Source organism: Pyxicephalus adspersus, chromosome 5 (assembly GCF_032062135.1).
Source record: "Pyxicephalus adspersus chromosome 5, UCB_Pads_2.0, whole genome shotgun sequence".
Lineage (NCBI taxonomy): Eukaryota > Metazoa > Chordata > Amphibia > Anura > Pyxicephalidae > Pyxicephalus > Pyxicephalus adspersus.
In genome coordinates, this window is record NC_092862.1 from 75,019,783 (window position 1) to 75,034,780 (window position 14,998).

The window sequence follows — 14,998 nt, forward strand, 5'->3', positions numbered from 1 at the left end:
CGACGCTGGATGAGCACAGGGGGACCAGGTAAGTATGGATGTACAAAATCTCGGGCTTAACCATCCTTGCAGTTTTTTTTTGCCCGAGCGAAGGTCGGGCTTAACTGCAAGGTGGTTAATATAAAGTATTATGGTTGTGTACAAATTTATGTAATATAATGAGCTTCCCCTTCCTGTTGCTACTGTGATTTCAGTACTCAGGACTAAAAATGGTTAAAATAATTAAAAAAATCATTTTTAAGATACACAGGGGGTGCTCTCTTATTGGATGTGGGATGTGACAATCATCGGAAAATTGGAGCAACAATGGAGCACAAGTGTACCTTGGTGTCTGTCTGAAAGTCAGTATTTCCATTACCAATTCTGCAAGCTCAATGCCTTGCTAGCTTTGTAATATAAAGTGACACCCTTTCAGTTGTTAGTCCCCTGCACTCCATTCACAATAACAAATATAGGGATGTGAACACACATTACATTACACATACATGCACAGGGATTGCTTTGTAGTGACTTCAGTTCATTTGCCCATCTCTATTAATACCATTATATATAATTATATTAAAGTACATTCACCCATCTCTTGATAGTACCTTTTAAGTACATTTAATTCACCCAACAGCAACATCCACATTTAACTCAAGAATATTCAATTTCTCATTGTATTTATTAAGTTAAACCGAATGCATAAACAAGCACTTTCATTGAACAAAATTAACATTATTATTTCATTTTAACATTTGATTAAAAATTCTAATATTTACTTTTATAAACATTTTTGTTCCTGTTCATTTAGTGTGATTGGTTGTCACATTTAGAGTGCACTTATTACCTTTTGTTACACATTTATATCAGTTATCACTTTGCTATTGTATACATTTAGTATTCACTTTAAAGATATTCAGCTTTATATAATTGTTTAGTAGTGGCTTAAATAGCAAATAAGATAAAGGAATGCATTTGTTTTTACAAATGTTTAGCTTTATGTCTGCACAGCAAGAGCTGAGGAATTCCTAATTAGAGTCATTAGGGATGTCCGCAGGAGGTATTAATGTTATGTAAAATGCGTTTAATATTCAAACTGAGCTACAAGCCATATTTACTTTAAAAGAAATGTATGCATATACAGCACAGTGCATTGATAATAGCCATTTGGTAACTGATAAATACTTTATTTTCTCTAAAAAGATTTCTGTTTTTTTTTAAATAGTTTGATTTTATTGTACAGCCATATTTAGAAAACCTTATCTTTTTTGTATAATACAGGTAGAAGTCCATCAAGTTCAACCCCTAGGGAAATAAACATATTCCAGATATAAAATCTTATAGACATAGTTGAAGAATTAGGGTAAACTAGTCATTATTAGATTTTTGAAACACAATGGTTTAGTGATATCTTACCAGTTACTGATTGTAAATGATCAGCATTTGTTATTTTTTATCAAGATTAGACTTTGCATATCTTCCTGCTTGTAACTGCACTGAATACAAGAAACAAAATCAGGCCCAATTTTTTAGGAAGGCCACAGTTCAAGGCAGCACATTGATATTATTATTAGTATTATTATTAATAAACAGGATTTATATATTGCCAACATATTACACAGTGCTTTACAGTAAATAGGGGTTGCAAATGACAGACGAATACAGACAGTGACACAAAACGGGAGAGGACACTGCCCCAAAGAGCTTACAATCTAGGACGTAGGGGAATTAACACATATTAGGAGGGGAGATATGTAGTGATGGGAAGTTGCGGTGGTTTCAAAAGACAGAAGAAGATGAGTAGGCAAGTTTAAATTTCGGAGATGTTGCGTAGGTGAAAGTGTTGTTAACAGTTAGGAATACGTCAGGGGGATGATGATGAGTTCTGTTTTATCCAGGTTGAGTTTCCAGAATCGGTCAGACATCCATGATGAGATGGCCGACAGGCAGCATGAGACCTTATCCAGGACTGAAGGAGACAAGTCAGGGGTGGACAGATACATTTGAGTGTCAGCAGCATACAGATGATAATGTAAGCCAAACAGGGATATGAGATTACTGAGAGAACTGACCCTTGGGGAACACCAACAGGGAGGAGAGTGGGAAAGGGGGAATTACCATTGAAAGCAAATTACCATGAAGCAAATGAAGAGAGAGCATTGTCACTGATACCAATGGAGCCGATGATTTGTATTAGGGGTTGATCAACAGTGTCAAAAGTAGAGGAAAGATCAAGAAGAAGCGGGAGGGAAAAGTTGCCTTAAGACTTAGTTTGGATGAGGTCATTGGCTACTTTAGTAAGGGCTGTTTCAGTGGAATGGGCAGCTCGAAAACCAGACTGGAAAGTGACAAGTAGAGAGGTGGAGCTCAGGTAATCAGTCAGTCTTTTGTAGACAAGGCGCTCAAGAAGTTTGGAAACATATGGAAGAAGGAAGATAGGAAGGTAGCTAGAAGGTAAGGAGAGGTCTAATGAGAGTTTAATGGTTTTGCATGCCGCTGGTATAGGAGCTATCAATGAAAAATTATAGAAAATGTAGACATTTGAAAAAGCATGGGAACTGAGATTGCCTAGGATTAACCAAATGCAATAATAGTACAACAATTTGTAATGCCCTATTTTACCTCCTGTTTAAGACCTGCAAGTTCCTTTTATGCTCAACCATTTTATGTGTGTGTACATTTATATTATGTATATTTATCCAGGAGATTGTTTCACATTCATGAATTTTTTACAAATAATTCAAAAGTCAGTTTTGGTTTGATAAACTTTATAATCTTGCAGCATCATAACAGATAAATAATAACTGATTTTTCTTCAACCTTTAAAATAAATTGCAAGTGTCTTCCTTTCAGCCAAAAAGTTGACCAAAAAGTTGGGCCTAACAACAGCAAGACACTGCCAAACATCAGATTACAGTGTGTAGGATACAATCTACCTGTGAGGGCCCCATAGGGAATAAAGCGCAACAACAGTGAGTGTTTACGTAATGCTCACTGCTGCCTGCTGTCAAATGGGCAAGCACTAGATCTTTATGAACCAATTCTGCAGTGTGAGCAGGCAAGTGGCTGCAGCATCAGGAAACTGGGCACATATCCCTTAATCCTGCTGCAGCTGTGATTCTGCCCTAAAACTCGTCCCCTGGGATTGTTAACCCATTCTGTCACAGGGACACAACCCAATGCAGTGATGTATACTCTGCTCTTCATTACTCATCCCTGGAGATCCGCACAACATGTATCTAGTTTATATGTACCCACACAAAATAGCCACATACCACTATAGTGCTTTACAAGAAATCAACTGAGATGCCCATAAAGGATATCTATCTTGAATAAATGAATTGTGGAAAACTCACTGATTTAGTAAAATACTCGCGGACTGGTGATGCTTTTGCTTTATTTAAAAACTGGATGGGTTGGCTTGCTTAACAAGTGTGGCCTTTGTTATCATAAAGCAATGTTGGGAGTCTTGCTGTGATAGTTTAGAATAACAGAAGGACTAAATTAGTTCCATGCTGGCCAAACATATTAGGGTATAAGCGACTAGTTATGTGACTTGCTTAAGGATAAAATCAGCCAATCTGACGTGAGGATTCCTTTTAGCAAGGATCACAGTTAGCAGCACTGAAGAGATCCTGGGTCAGTAGTTTCCAATATCTTCAATTTTTTATTAACCATTTGTCAATGTAAGGCACCTGGTTTAGCTTTGTGATTACTGTTGAGTATCCTTTGGGTGTAATACTTTACATGTTAAAATATCTGAAATTTTTAATAGTCTTCTGGCAAAAGCTTTTCTATTTGACTGCAGAAAATGCAGATTTTTTTGAACTAAGATGAGATCCTGATTGAAAAGGATTGTGCAAGCTTGGAATTTGGCTGTTGTGGGAGCCCCTGTTGGGTGTGGAGGGTCCCCATGCAGCAGCACAATTTTCTCAGTCCTATGTCTGTCACTGACCTAGTGACAGACCTAAAGAAGGAAGAAACAAAATTTCATTCAGGGCTGTTACTAATCTGTTAAGACACTAAATGTTAATGTTAATTAGGGGCCTAATGCATCTCCCTCCTATTACAAATTCTTAAATTAAATCCAAATGCTGTACCTCGTATAACTCACTTATGGACATTAAGCTCTGTCTAGCTAATATACTTATCAAGACAGATCTTAAGTTACAAAGATGAGAAAAAGGTCTTGAATTAAGGATAGATGGGGCTTCCTGCAAAGCCATGAACCCAGTAACACTTGTTTATTCTGTTATTTCTAATATAATGGTAGAGATATAGACCAGGAAATCTATTTTTTATTATCTTGTAAAGCCAGCCTTTTACTGTAAATACTTTATATATCTAAACATATGGCAAGTTTAACGGGAATATTTTTGCATTGAGCACTACAAAAGCATGTTAGGGTCGTCATCAAATCAGTGTTTTTATATATATAGCGTCATAAAGCAGGTCTACAATTACTATTACTTACTTTTATTTTATAAAAGAATGGGATAAATGTGGGAATTAGACTTCCTTAAAATAAGGAATATAAACTCTTACTTTAATAAACTACTATGGGAATTCTTCAGCCATGGCATTGAGTATAACTCCTTGTTAGCAGACTCTCTGAAGGTTATATAACAGTAAGGTGTTCATTGACAGCACTTCTGTCACTGTTTATCTATAGCCACGGATTTGTTAAACAGGTTTACTATCCAGTGCAGAGTTGCCAGCTCTGGTGAGCTCTGAGAGCTCTTTATCCCTTAATAACAGTCATCCCTTTCTTAGACACACACAGAAGACGATGTTGACAGACAGCTTCAACTTCCAAGGCTTTCGTAATGAACATTCCAGGGAAGAAGAGCGTCAGACCGAGTGCAAAACATGGTGACTTGGAAGAAGGGGAGGGGAATTTTTGGAATATATTTATTGTTTATGGTTCCGTTCTCCAGTGAATCAAATCCTATTGGCTTATCAATTCTTGGGCTCCTGCCTATTACTCGCTTCATGGGCCCAGCAAATCTTACCGCAGGTGTCCTGCCTGCCATCCAGCTAGCCTTGGAACATTTAATCAGCCATTCTGGCATCCTAAAGGATTACCATTTGCAGTTAACATTTACAGATACACAGGTATAGTAAACATGCAATTCTTCAGAGATCTCATTGTTACATGCAATCATTAAAGTGCATTTCTAAATATTTCCTAAAATTACTGCCCAAGTGAACATATTTTTCAATGTTTTAGGATTACTGAAGGGTAAAAAGTAGTGTTTATTACTAACTTAGCAAAATAATAGCTTAGCTCTTTGCAGGCCTTAACAGAGATAACCAATGTAAAGCTTCAGGGCATAGCTCAACTTTGAATGCAATCTTTAGGAAAATATAACTGTGCAGATTTGTAGATATGTTTTTAGAGTGTAAACACTTTTAGATGCTTGATTTCATATCCTGTTTAATGATGGAAATATAATCATTGCAGATGCACATTTTCTGAGGTTATTTCTGCTAAGATAAGGCTACATTTTTCAGTTTGTATTACATTGTTTGTAAAATGTCTGTAATTTTCATTCATATAATAGGTTTCTGTACGCATTAGATATGAACGTGATGTAACGGGTATCATTTCATTAGCGTTGATACACATGAAGACAACAAAGAGTCATTTGACATTTGTGTACCTGTATAATATTTTATCAGAAAGTCACGGCTGATTAGTCAGCCATTGCTGTTTGACTTGTTGATGTTAAAACAGTGTTTATTTTTTGTTTTACGTTCACCTTTTACTTTTTATGTTTTACTTAAAGATAAATTATAATGCAGCTTCAAGAATTATTAAACTGTAAAATTAAATTATGTATTTGGGACTTAATTCCTACAGAATGTGTCTTATGTCATTGATGACAATTACAAAATGGATGGAGTAATGGCCTTCACATTTTCTATGCCCATTTCACTTCCTTTCAAAATTATTTTTATTGAAAATTCCTGTTTCAGTTTCTTACTGATTGACACATGGAGGAAAGAATGTGATTTTAGTCTAGCTGACACAGACATCATATTTAATCCTGCATAAACATATGAAATGACTTTTCACCAGTCAAATGTAATGAATGCTATGCCAACATGATGGTTTCATGTACTATGCCAACTTGATGGTCTCATTTTAGTTCGAATTTTTAGGTGTTAAAAAAGGATTGTTAATTTGTCTATACTGCAGTATGAATGTATCAAAGCTGCCTTTTAAAAATAAAAGTATTTGAATTATGTTAATGTATTCCACATCATTTAAAGACTGGAATGGTATTACAATGTATTAACTCCTTAACATTAATATAATACAAGTTTGGCTATTTTGTTTTACTGGTATACAACCAGAGATGTGAGATCTTGTATTTAAAGCTGTAGATTTAAGAAGTTATTTGTGTATATTTTACTAATTGCATTGATTCTTAAACTATTTGCATGTGTAATAATACACATACATTGTTAGTCTCAGCATAAAGTTTATAAAAAAATGAGATTTACGAAACATATATTGTCTTAAGTGATATAAAATATACAAGCAGATGTTTTATCGTTTGTGTTCTGCTTCTTTCAATTTTAGTTAAACTTAAATAAATGTGCCTACATTAAATCAACTACACAAAATTTACTGTTCAATGCACATATTACCTTACCATTTGCATTACAAAATGAACAATATTTACCTTCTTTAAAACAAATAATAATAATGCATTAATACTTATACGGCAAAAGTTGACTTTTTAAAAAATATTTTGAGATATAACCTGGAAGGAAGTACGGAAATCCTGGGTAACATTGCTTGTGGCATAGTATATGTCTATGTCTCCAAAACAATATTCAAATCTAAATATGAAAAGTATTCATGTTGTTTAGGTTGGAATATTTTTTTAAACAGATTGAAAAGTTAAAGCCAGGATAATATTGACAAACCCAGACGTGTATTGTTAACCATTCATTACCTCTTTTATTTGAACCTGGTATAACTTCTGTGTAGTTAGCTTTGAAAGCAACACAGCAGCTATAACTGATAGCAGCCTTGGTGCATATGTGCATGTATATATATATATATATATATATATATATATATATATTTATATATATATATATATTATACTCCATATATATTTGCTAGCTTCACTCACCCCAGGATCTATTTGGAGTAAATGGGCATTGTACAATCAACTGAATCAGATGCTACAGTCAGTGTTTTTTAGAATCATTATTTAGAATCACAGCACTTTGCTAAGCAACCATATGTAATAATCCACAGGGGCGTCACACTTATTGCCACAACAGGCACTTGGCAGGGCTCCTTGTGCCATTATCAAAAGTTAAGAAAATCTCTATCTCTGTATATATATTTGTTTGTTTGTGGATTCATTGTATTTTACTTCAGAATTTAAATGTTTTTACAGTGGCAGTTGGTTTGCAGATTGAAGCAACAGTCCATAATGCTAGCTGATAATCTGCCTCTCAGTAACATTAATTTGTATTAATTGATTGGTCGTCAACTTTTTTGGACCCACGGACCACTAAATTTACTGGCTCCGGACTGTTTATGCGCGGGGAGCCGGGTGTCACTCAAAGGGGAAAAAACTTCCCCCATAGTGACGTCATGATGCCCGAACTCGCCCACTCTCCCATCGCAGGTCTGAGCCCGGCCACTTCCCCGAGCCTGCGATTCATACGGGGGACATCGTCTACGGCTCTGGCTGGTGCGCCCCCCCAGCGAAGTCCTTCTCCTGACCCTGCTTGGGTGCACACCGGCCACAGCTGCAGACCATCAAAATTTTCTTGCAGACCACGGTTGGTGATCACCACTTTGGTTTACCCTTCCTCTGCTGACTTGCCTTCTCCCAATGCTGTTTTTTTCTTGCATGTGCATAGGTTGGGTAACCAATGCACATGCACCCAGTTAGCCACATGAACTTCATCAGACCCTGCCACCTTCTTTCATTACGTCATTGTCCTGTACTGACATTTATGTACTGTAGGTGTTTTTAGCAGTGGTCAGGGGTCAGGACAGGCCCCCTGTCTGGTCTGGAGCTATGCACTGTACTGTCCTGCTACTATGTTGTCATAACACATTTAGTATGTAATAACCACGGCATACTGGCAACACTCCACAAGACCTACCATTATGGATATGCTCTGACCCAGTCATCTACCAATTACAATTTGTCCCTAACAAATCACTTTCAAAATGCACTATTCATGTGCTACCTAATGTATCCTACTTCATGAAAAGGTGTCATTGGAACAAAATGATCAAGCGTATTCGCTTTAGCTGACAGTGAATTAGCTAATCGCTGTGTCTTATTCGTTGACCTGGCCACTAAAAGGGGTACCAATTATTGTACTTTTCTTTGTTTTGAAAGTTGTATTTTAGATGCATTTCAACCTTTTTTTTAATAAGAAGGGCTTCTGATAGACTTTTTCTCATTCTACAAACAAATGTGTTTTTTCTAGTTTCCCATATTACAGTAGGTCACCCCTTTTTTCCTGCTCCAGTAAATTTATAGTCCTTTGGGCATGAAGTAAAGGTAAATCTCCTCAGACATTATTTAAAGGAGGAACATGTTTTCGAGACAGGTGCCTGTCAGTGGATATGAGGCAATGTAAACCAGCTTCCTGCTTCTTTTGAAATGGTGCAGATCGGGTGTGAGGGGCTTTGATCATATTTTAAAATTCCTGAAAAGTCCCTGGCAAAATGTTGGCCTTAAAACTGTACTTATACTGTAGTTGTGTCTTAAACCGCTTACTTAGCCTTTCAAATGCATGTGAATATTATATACAAGTATTTTGTGTCTTCTTCTTTTCTGTCAAGGCTGATTTAAGGCATTCATGCTTCCAAGGCTTTGATATGCTTCTGCTTCTGTCTCTATGACTTATTTCTGGAATTTCAGTATGCTAATAAGTCTGTCTTTGTGGACAGGTTGAGGTTACATCCTCCTCTTTGAACATATTTTTAGCAGTTTCTGTATGGTACTACTTTCATCTCAGGAGGCATGTTTCTATTTGTGTCAGTTTGGTGCTCAATCTGTCTCTGTGGACTACATTAGGTTGGGTTAGCTTAGGATAGGGTCCTGCTGGAAGAAATCTACGTTGATTTGCTGGTGGGCTCACAAATCCTTTGGTTAAAGATCTTTTTCATCAAACAATATTAAATTCTAAAAAATAAACTCACTGTTAGGAAATGCTCTGTCCGGCGACTCTGTGCTGTTCACCATCACAGTATAAAACCCTGTTCTGTCCAGCAATGTGATTTGGAGCACCCAGGAGAACTAAAATAGCAGCAGCCCCTGCTTCCCTTTAGTTGTGCAACCTGATGTATTTTTGGCATCCCCAGCATCCATTGTTGGGCTGCGCACAGCTGAAGCGGATTCTAGAGGCTGATCAGCTCCTGACTCGGTCCTGCGCTGCTATTGGCTGCTGGGACTTTATAGCCTCTCTGCTCCCAGTCTCTCTGCCTGTTATAGCGTCTGCTGGGCTTACTTGTGCTAGAGTGATTTTGAGTGTTTCTCTGTTCCTTACCTTTGCCTATTACTGACATTTAATTTGAACTCCTGGCCTTTGAATTTGAACTTTGAAGCCTGGACCGACCTTTGCTTGTGACCCTTGCTTGGTGGACTGATCTCCTGTGTTTTGACTTTGGCTTGTTTCTGTATTTCCTGAATATTCTGTACTCTGTATTTGTGGGCTCCTGGTCAGCTGCCAGCCTATCTCCAGACACCATCCCTTGCGCACCAAGTCCTGGGGGCAGCCGAGTGCTGGGAGACGCAACCAGTCTCCCGAGGCTGAGCGGGGGCTGCTATAGGTGAAGACTCGGCGTGAGATTGGGGGACTGGTGTCTGGGGAATACTGGTACTAATCAGGGCCTTACACTCACAATCTAAAACATTTTCAAGTGTGGGCAGGAAGTGTACGTATTATGAAGCCCAAAAATGTTTGATGTTTTTTGAGCAGCCTAGAGAATCTATCCTCAAGAAACTGCTGTTTTGTTAAAGGAAAAAAAAACGTGAGTCACATCCTCCATGTGCAAGAAATACCAGATATATTACTTTGCTTCCCCATGTGAATAGAACAACGAGAGGTAGGATGGCAAATACAAAACTTAAAAAAAGGGGACATGCCTAAAAGTGAATTTGTTGCTTTACATTAGTGTGTCCACTTGGGTTCTCCAAAATAGTAAAGGCAACCAAAGCTTGCATGTATGTGATTCTTCTCATACTCTTTCTAGTAGATACAGATACCCAGTTCCACAAAGAACTGAACTCACTTTCCTCTCACTAATCCTCATTTTTTGCAGAACTTCTGCCACCATACCACACACTTATCACAGATTGTGTGTGCCACCATTGTTGCATTTTTTTTACATATTTTTACACTTTTTATATATATTTTTTTTAATGAGAATGTCATGCCTGTATTGTTTTATTTCAATATCAGTTATGTGTTATTGTTTAAATTGTTCACATTCTGTACATTTCTAATATATACCAAATAAATAAATCTGAATATTTATATACTGCAATGCTTAATTGTCCAATACCATTTAAAGCACTAGAATGCAGTTCTTTAAAGTGCACTGATAAGTATGTTTTCTTCTTTATTTTAAGCTAGACTCCTATTCTAATATTAGAGCAGGTAATATGGGGGTTTCAGAGGACTATAATTAGCTCTTGACAAGCACAGCATGGCATACAATCTTGGTGTCTACGGCTTTGTAATTCAGTTCCTTTAAGTAGAAAAGTGTGCTAAAGCCATTCATTGCAAAGGCAATGGGATAAATTTCGGGATGGGATTTTGGCATTTGAATTAGTTCTAATTTAGAAAGGACATTCTAAAAAAAAACGGTAAACAAGATGACTAAATGAAATTGAACTGGTACATGTATTCACAAATTTAGGATAAAACACACGCATGCATGCATTTAAATTTAGCTGTATGTAATGTAATTTATATAATGAATGCTTCATTGTAGCCTTTATTTTTGTTTATTTTGCATGACTGTTGTGTACTGAATTATAAAATCTGTCACTTAGTTATCTATAAGTTGGACATGTGGGTGGAGATATTATTACATTAAAAACAATGTTGTATTACAATTTTACTGCATTTGGAGCAGGTATTGCCATGCATGTGTACACATGCAAATCACAGATTTACATAATAAAAAAACACACAAGTAATATAAAAAATATTATTGGTTTATTGGCTTTTCACTCTGCATTCGCTTAGTTTAGGGATTGAGATACAAAAAAAAAAACTTTAAAGAATACACAATAAATTGAAAGGAAATGTAAACAAATTATATAGTAATCAGCCTGAGTGAAAACAGAAAATAGATAACTGTATTATAATTTACATAGCTAATAATAGGCCCTTGATATGTTCAGATATATCACACTGTCTGGTGAGAATGTGTATTGGCTGACCATGTTACACTGCCCCTAAACGTTATATGGTGCTTTTCTTGAAAAAAACAAAAGAAAGTCAGCTTTTCTGTACCATAAAATCAAGAAAAGTGTCTCAAAGCATGTCTGTTTTCTTCACCATTAAAAGAAATATATCATCCAAAAAGAGGGGAATATTTTGCCTATCCAGGAGCCATTGCTAACGTTCTTTTACATAGGCAACCCTAATCGCTTGACATTTTTAGCAGTAGTAAGTGAAAATCTTGGGGCCACCTGCAAATACCTCCAGCAGAGCAGATATAGCAATTAGGTATCTGAGAGTACTGCTAATCTCTTTCTTGCCCTGCTCAATATGCCTAAACAGGAATTGTAGCATTGGTTGTGTAGGAAATCGCTGGCTGGAACAGGTATCCCGAAAACAAATTTCAGCACTACCAAAAGTACTTCAGCAAAACAACCCAGTGTTCAATCAGAACAGGGACAATAAAATGTTTTGTAGGTATTTGCTGGGTACTTCTTCTTTAGCAGCCTATTGTTTATTTGTTTTTAATATTAAATTTAGGGGGATCACTTTAAAGAGTAATATAACAGTGCTCAATTGAATGTATAGCTAGGCTTGAACCATGTTACATTACTGAGACAGCTTGTATGGTGTTGCACAGCTTTTACTGTGAATAATTGTAAATTCTACATAGTTCACTAACGTGTATTTATAATCTATTGGTAAAGGTAACACAGCTCATCTGAATGTTATAGTATGCATAAACAGCAGCGAGTGCTTAAAGTTTGAAAATGCTGCTTTGAGTTTTATGTAATAGAGAAAAGTATTCATGCATGCAAGACCTTAAATGATTTCAAGAAGCATAAACATGTTTAACATAGGATGGAGGTATTATGTATATTGGTGATAAAAAAATTTAATCAAAGTAAAATCAACAAAAACCATGAAAGGATTGATGTGTCTTTCTCAAGGCGGTAAATGTCTTTGAGAGTGGTTGTATAAAAAACTACTGAGAGCAGACATCCCCTCAACCATGCCGAAACCAGACATTTTTGCTCCCACTGAACAATTTATGATACATACTTTTGACCTCTGTACTTTATAGCAGTGTTTCTCAGCCTGTTTGAAACCCTAGGGTACCTCCAGAGAATGCTAGGGGTTTCATGAGAACTGAACATTTGGTGCCACTCAAGTCAGTTACCACTGACACCGATAATCCTTTTCATCTTCATTTGTAGGGGTAACATTCTTCCCAATGATAAACTACATAAGAAGCATTCTTCCTTCAGACCACCATCCTAATGTATTGTGGGTTGTGGATATAGTAATTATAGAACTGCTTCTCCATGTTAAAAAGGTGATAAGGGCTACTATATAGACTATTGTTAGCTCAACATTAGAGGACCTTGTTTAGAGACATTGGACCCGATTTCTTAAAGCTCTCTAAGGCTGAAGGAAATACACTTTCAACAGTTATTTTTGGGTGATCCAGCAAACCTGAAATTGATTTATTAAAAGTTATTTGCTATTTGTTACAAACTGTTTTCAATCCTGGATGAGGTCCATTATAACATTACAGGTTTGCTGGATTACCCAGGTGAAAGTGTATCCTCTCCAGCCTTGGAGAGCTTCAATAAATCAGGCCCATTATCTCATCACTCACTGTAACCTTCAAAGCTGAATTGGTAATGTAAGAAAATGGCTTAATGATTTGATTATGAGGTCTACATCTTTAAAAATTAGTTGGTAATGGATAAATTGATGTTTATTAAATTGACTATACATTCAAATTATCTGTTTTTCACAGGTAAATTACTGAACCATGGCTTAACATATCCTAGCCTAAGTAGGAATATATTTACATGCTAGCTTGTTTGCCTAAGCCTTTAACGCATGAATAACATACATAAACGTGTTCTACGTGATGACACGCATAACAAGTAAATAGATAAATATAAAAATATATATCAGCTTTATATTTCCTCTTTCAAATTTTGTACTGCATTAAGCCTTGATCACTCTAGTCAAAGTTATTTAGCTAGGAAAGTGCATTCTGGATGGAAGTGAATACAAAATTAATGAAGTTTTAACTGGAGAGATATATTACAGCACTTTCCCATTTATAACCACTCACAAAGCTCCCATGAGTAAAAAAGATGAAGTGTTTGAAGAAGGAAGAATCTTCTTCACACATACAAGTACAGCTCATACTTACTGTTTTTTTTTTTTTTACATTTATTGATTCAAGGTTAGATTATTATTAGTTAGGTAACAAAGATAGTTCTGCTGTGTATATTGTGTTAGTGTATATAGTGCTATATTTAGATAGTCCTAGCATGTAATATACATATTTTTCTTTTAAAAATTCACAGCTGCAATATTATTAAAGGACACCAAAAGAGAATCCTACTTTTTCTCAAGTAACAGTACTATTTTTATTTTTCAAAAAGATGAGCAAGACATTTATAGTCAAACAGGCAAACATACAATAAAAACCAGTCTGGAAAACAATGGAGATTAGTATGTTCAGATTAGAGTGGTTAATAAATAAAAAAAGAAATAGGATCCACGAAGGAATTCCAATTTAACATACAAAATACTAGATATTTAGAAATGGATGAAAAGATGTATAAAAAATAGTTAACATGAAAGGTATAGGAAAAATGTATTCAACATGGAACATGGGACAGGTAATAATGGTGTTGTTTTACTTTGAATTTTTAGTGTAGTATTGCTTTTTAACTTTGTTAAAATGTAGTATGAGTGGGAATTGAGTTGCTTTTTGTTTTACCCCTACATCTCTTCTATTTTTCCTGGTATCATTCAGTTCTCTGAAGTTCACAGGAGCTGAATTATCAGCTGTGTTGCCTAACCATGTAGTTACTTCAGTTAGTCTAGTTACATTTCTGTTACAATTGCTTGTTGAGGTTGTTCCTCTAAATCACTTAACCCCAAACCAAAAATGTATATATTTCAGCTTATCAATACTATACCTGGTGATCCAACTTAACTGTAACTTTCTGTTCTTGGTGACAACACCAATTCCATCATATATATGGGTAAATAAATAGAATAATATTGTCAGATACTTTGAAAATGTGGCTGTTTTGGACTTTTGTATTCTGTTTTGTGTTACCTTAGGCAGAATCCCACCTTGTCTACACCCTCATAACCATAATGTGACTTCTAGGGGTTAAAAAAGGGTATAAAAAATTAAATAAAGATCATGAAAAATTGCAACACAGGAATGTAGGGGGGAGGTGGAAATGTGAGGATACTCTGTTTTAGTAAAAATAGTTTTTACACACAGGTTTTGTCATTCCTCAACTAAATGAGAAGGTGTGATTTAAATAAATAAAGGTTAGTGTACAGAGATACATAGGAGACTTGTAAAGCTGACCAACATACACTTGGTAAGAGTGAAAAATAGGAGAATATTCACAGTCAGTGGAGATAGGTTTGTTCACAGTCAGCCAATGGAAGTAGGACTTGTTTTTTGTCCAGAGAGATAATTGTTCTTATCAAACCTCCAATTCATTTCTTTCTCATATTAGAAATGAAAGAAGCAGTGAAGGTTCATAATATTCTC

General features: G+C 35.9%; 1 protein-coding gene across 2 annotated transcripts in view; it reads left to right on the plus strand.

The window, feature by feature from the left end:
• GABBR2 (gamma-aminobutyric acid type B receptor subunit 2) overlaps nt 1-14,998 on the plus strand; it is a 306,705-nt gene that overhangs the window by 14,145 nt on the left and 277,562 nt on the right. Inside the window, exon 2 of one of the 2 annotated variants that reach the window (XM_072411882.1) lies at nt 4,756-5,097. The exons of the other annotated variant lie outside the window; for it this stretch is intronic. Coding sequence (XP_072267983.1) covers nt 4,852-5,097 — 246 coding nt within the window. The 5' untranslated portion in view covers nt 4,756-4,851. The remainder of the gene's footprint in view (nt 1-4,755; nt 5,098-14,998) is intronic. 2 annotated transcript variants of the gene reach the window in all.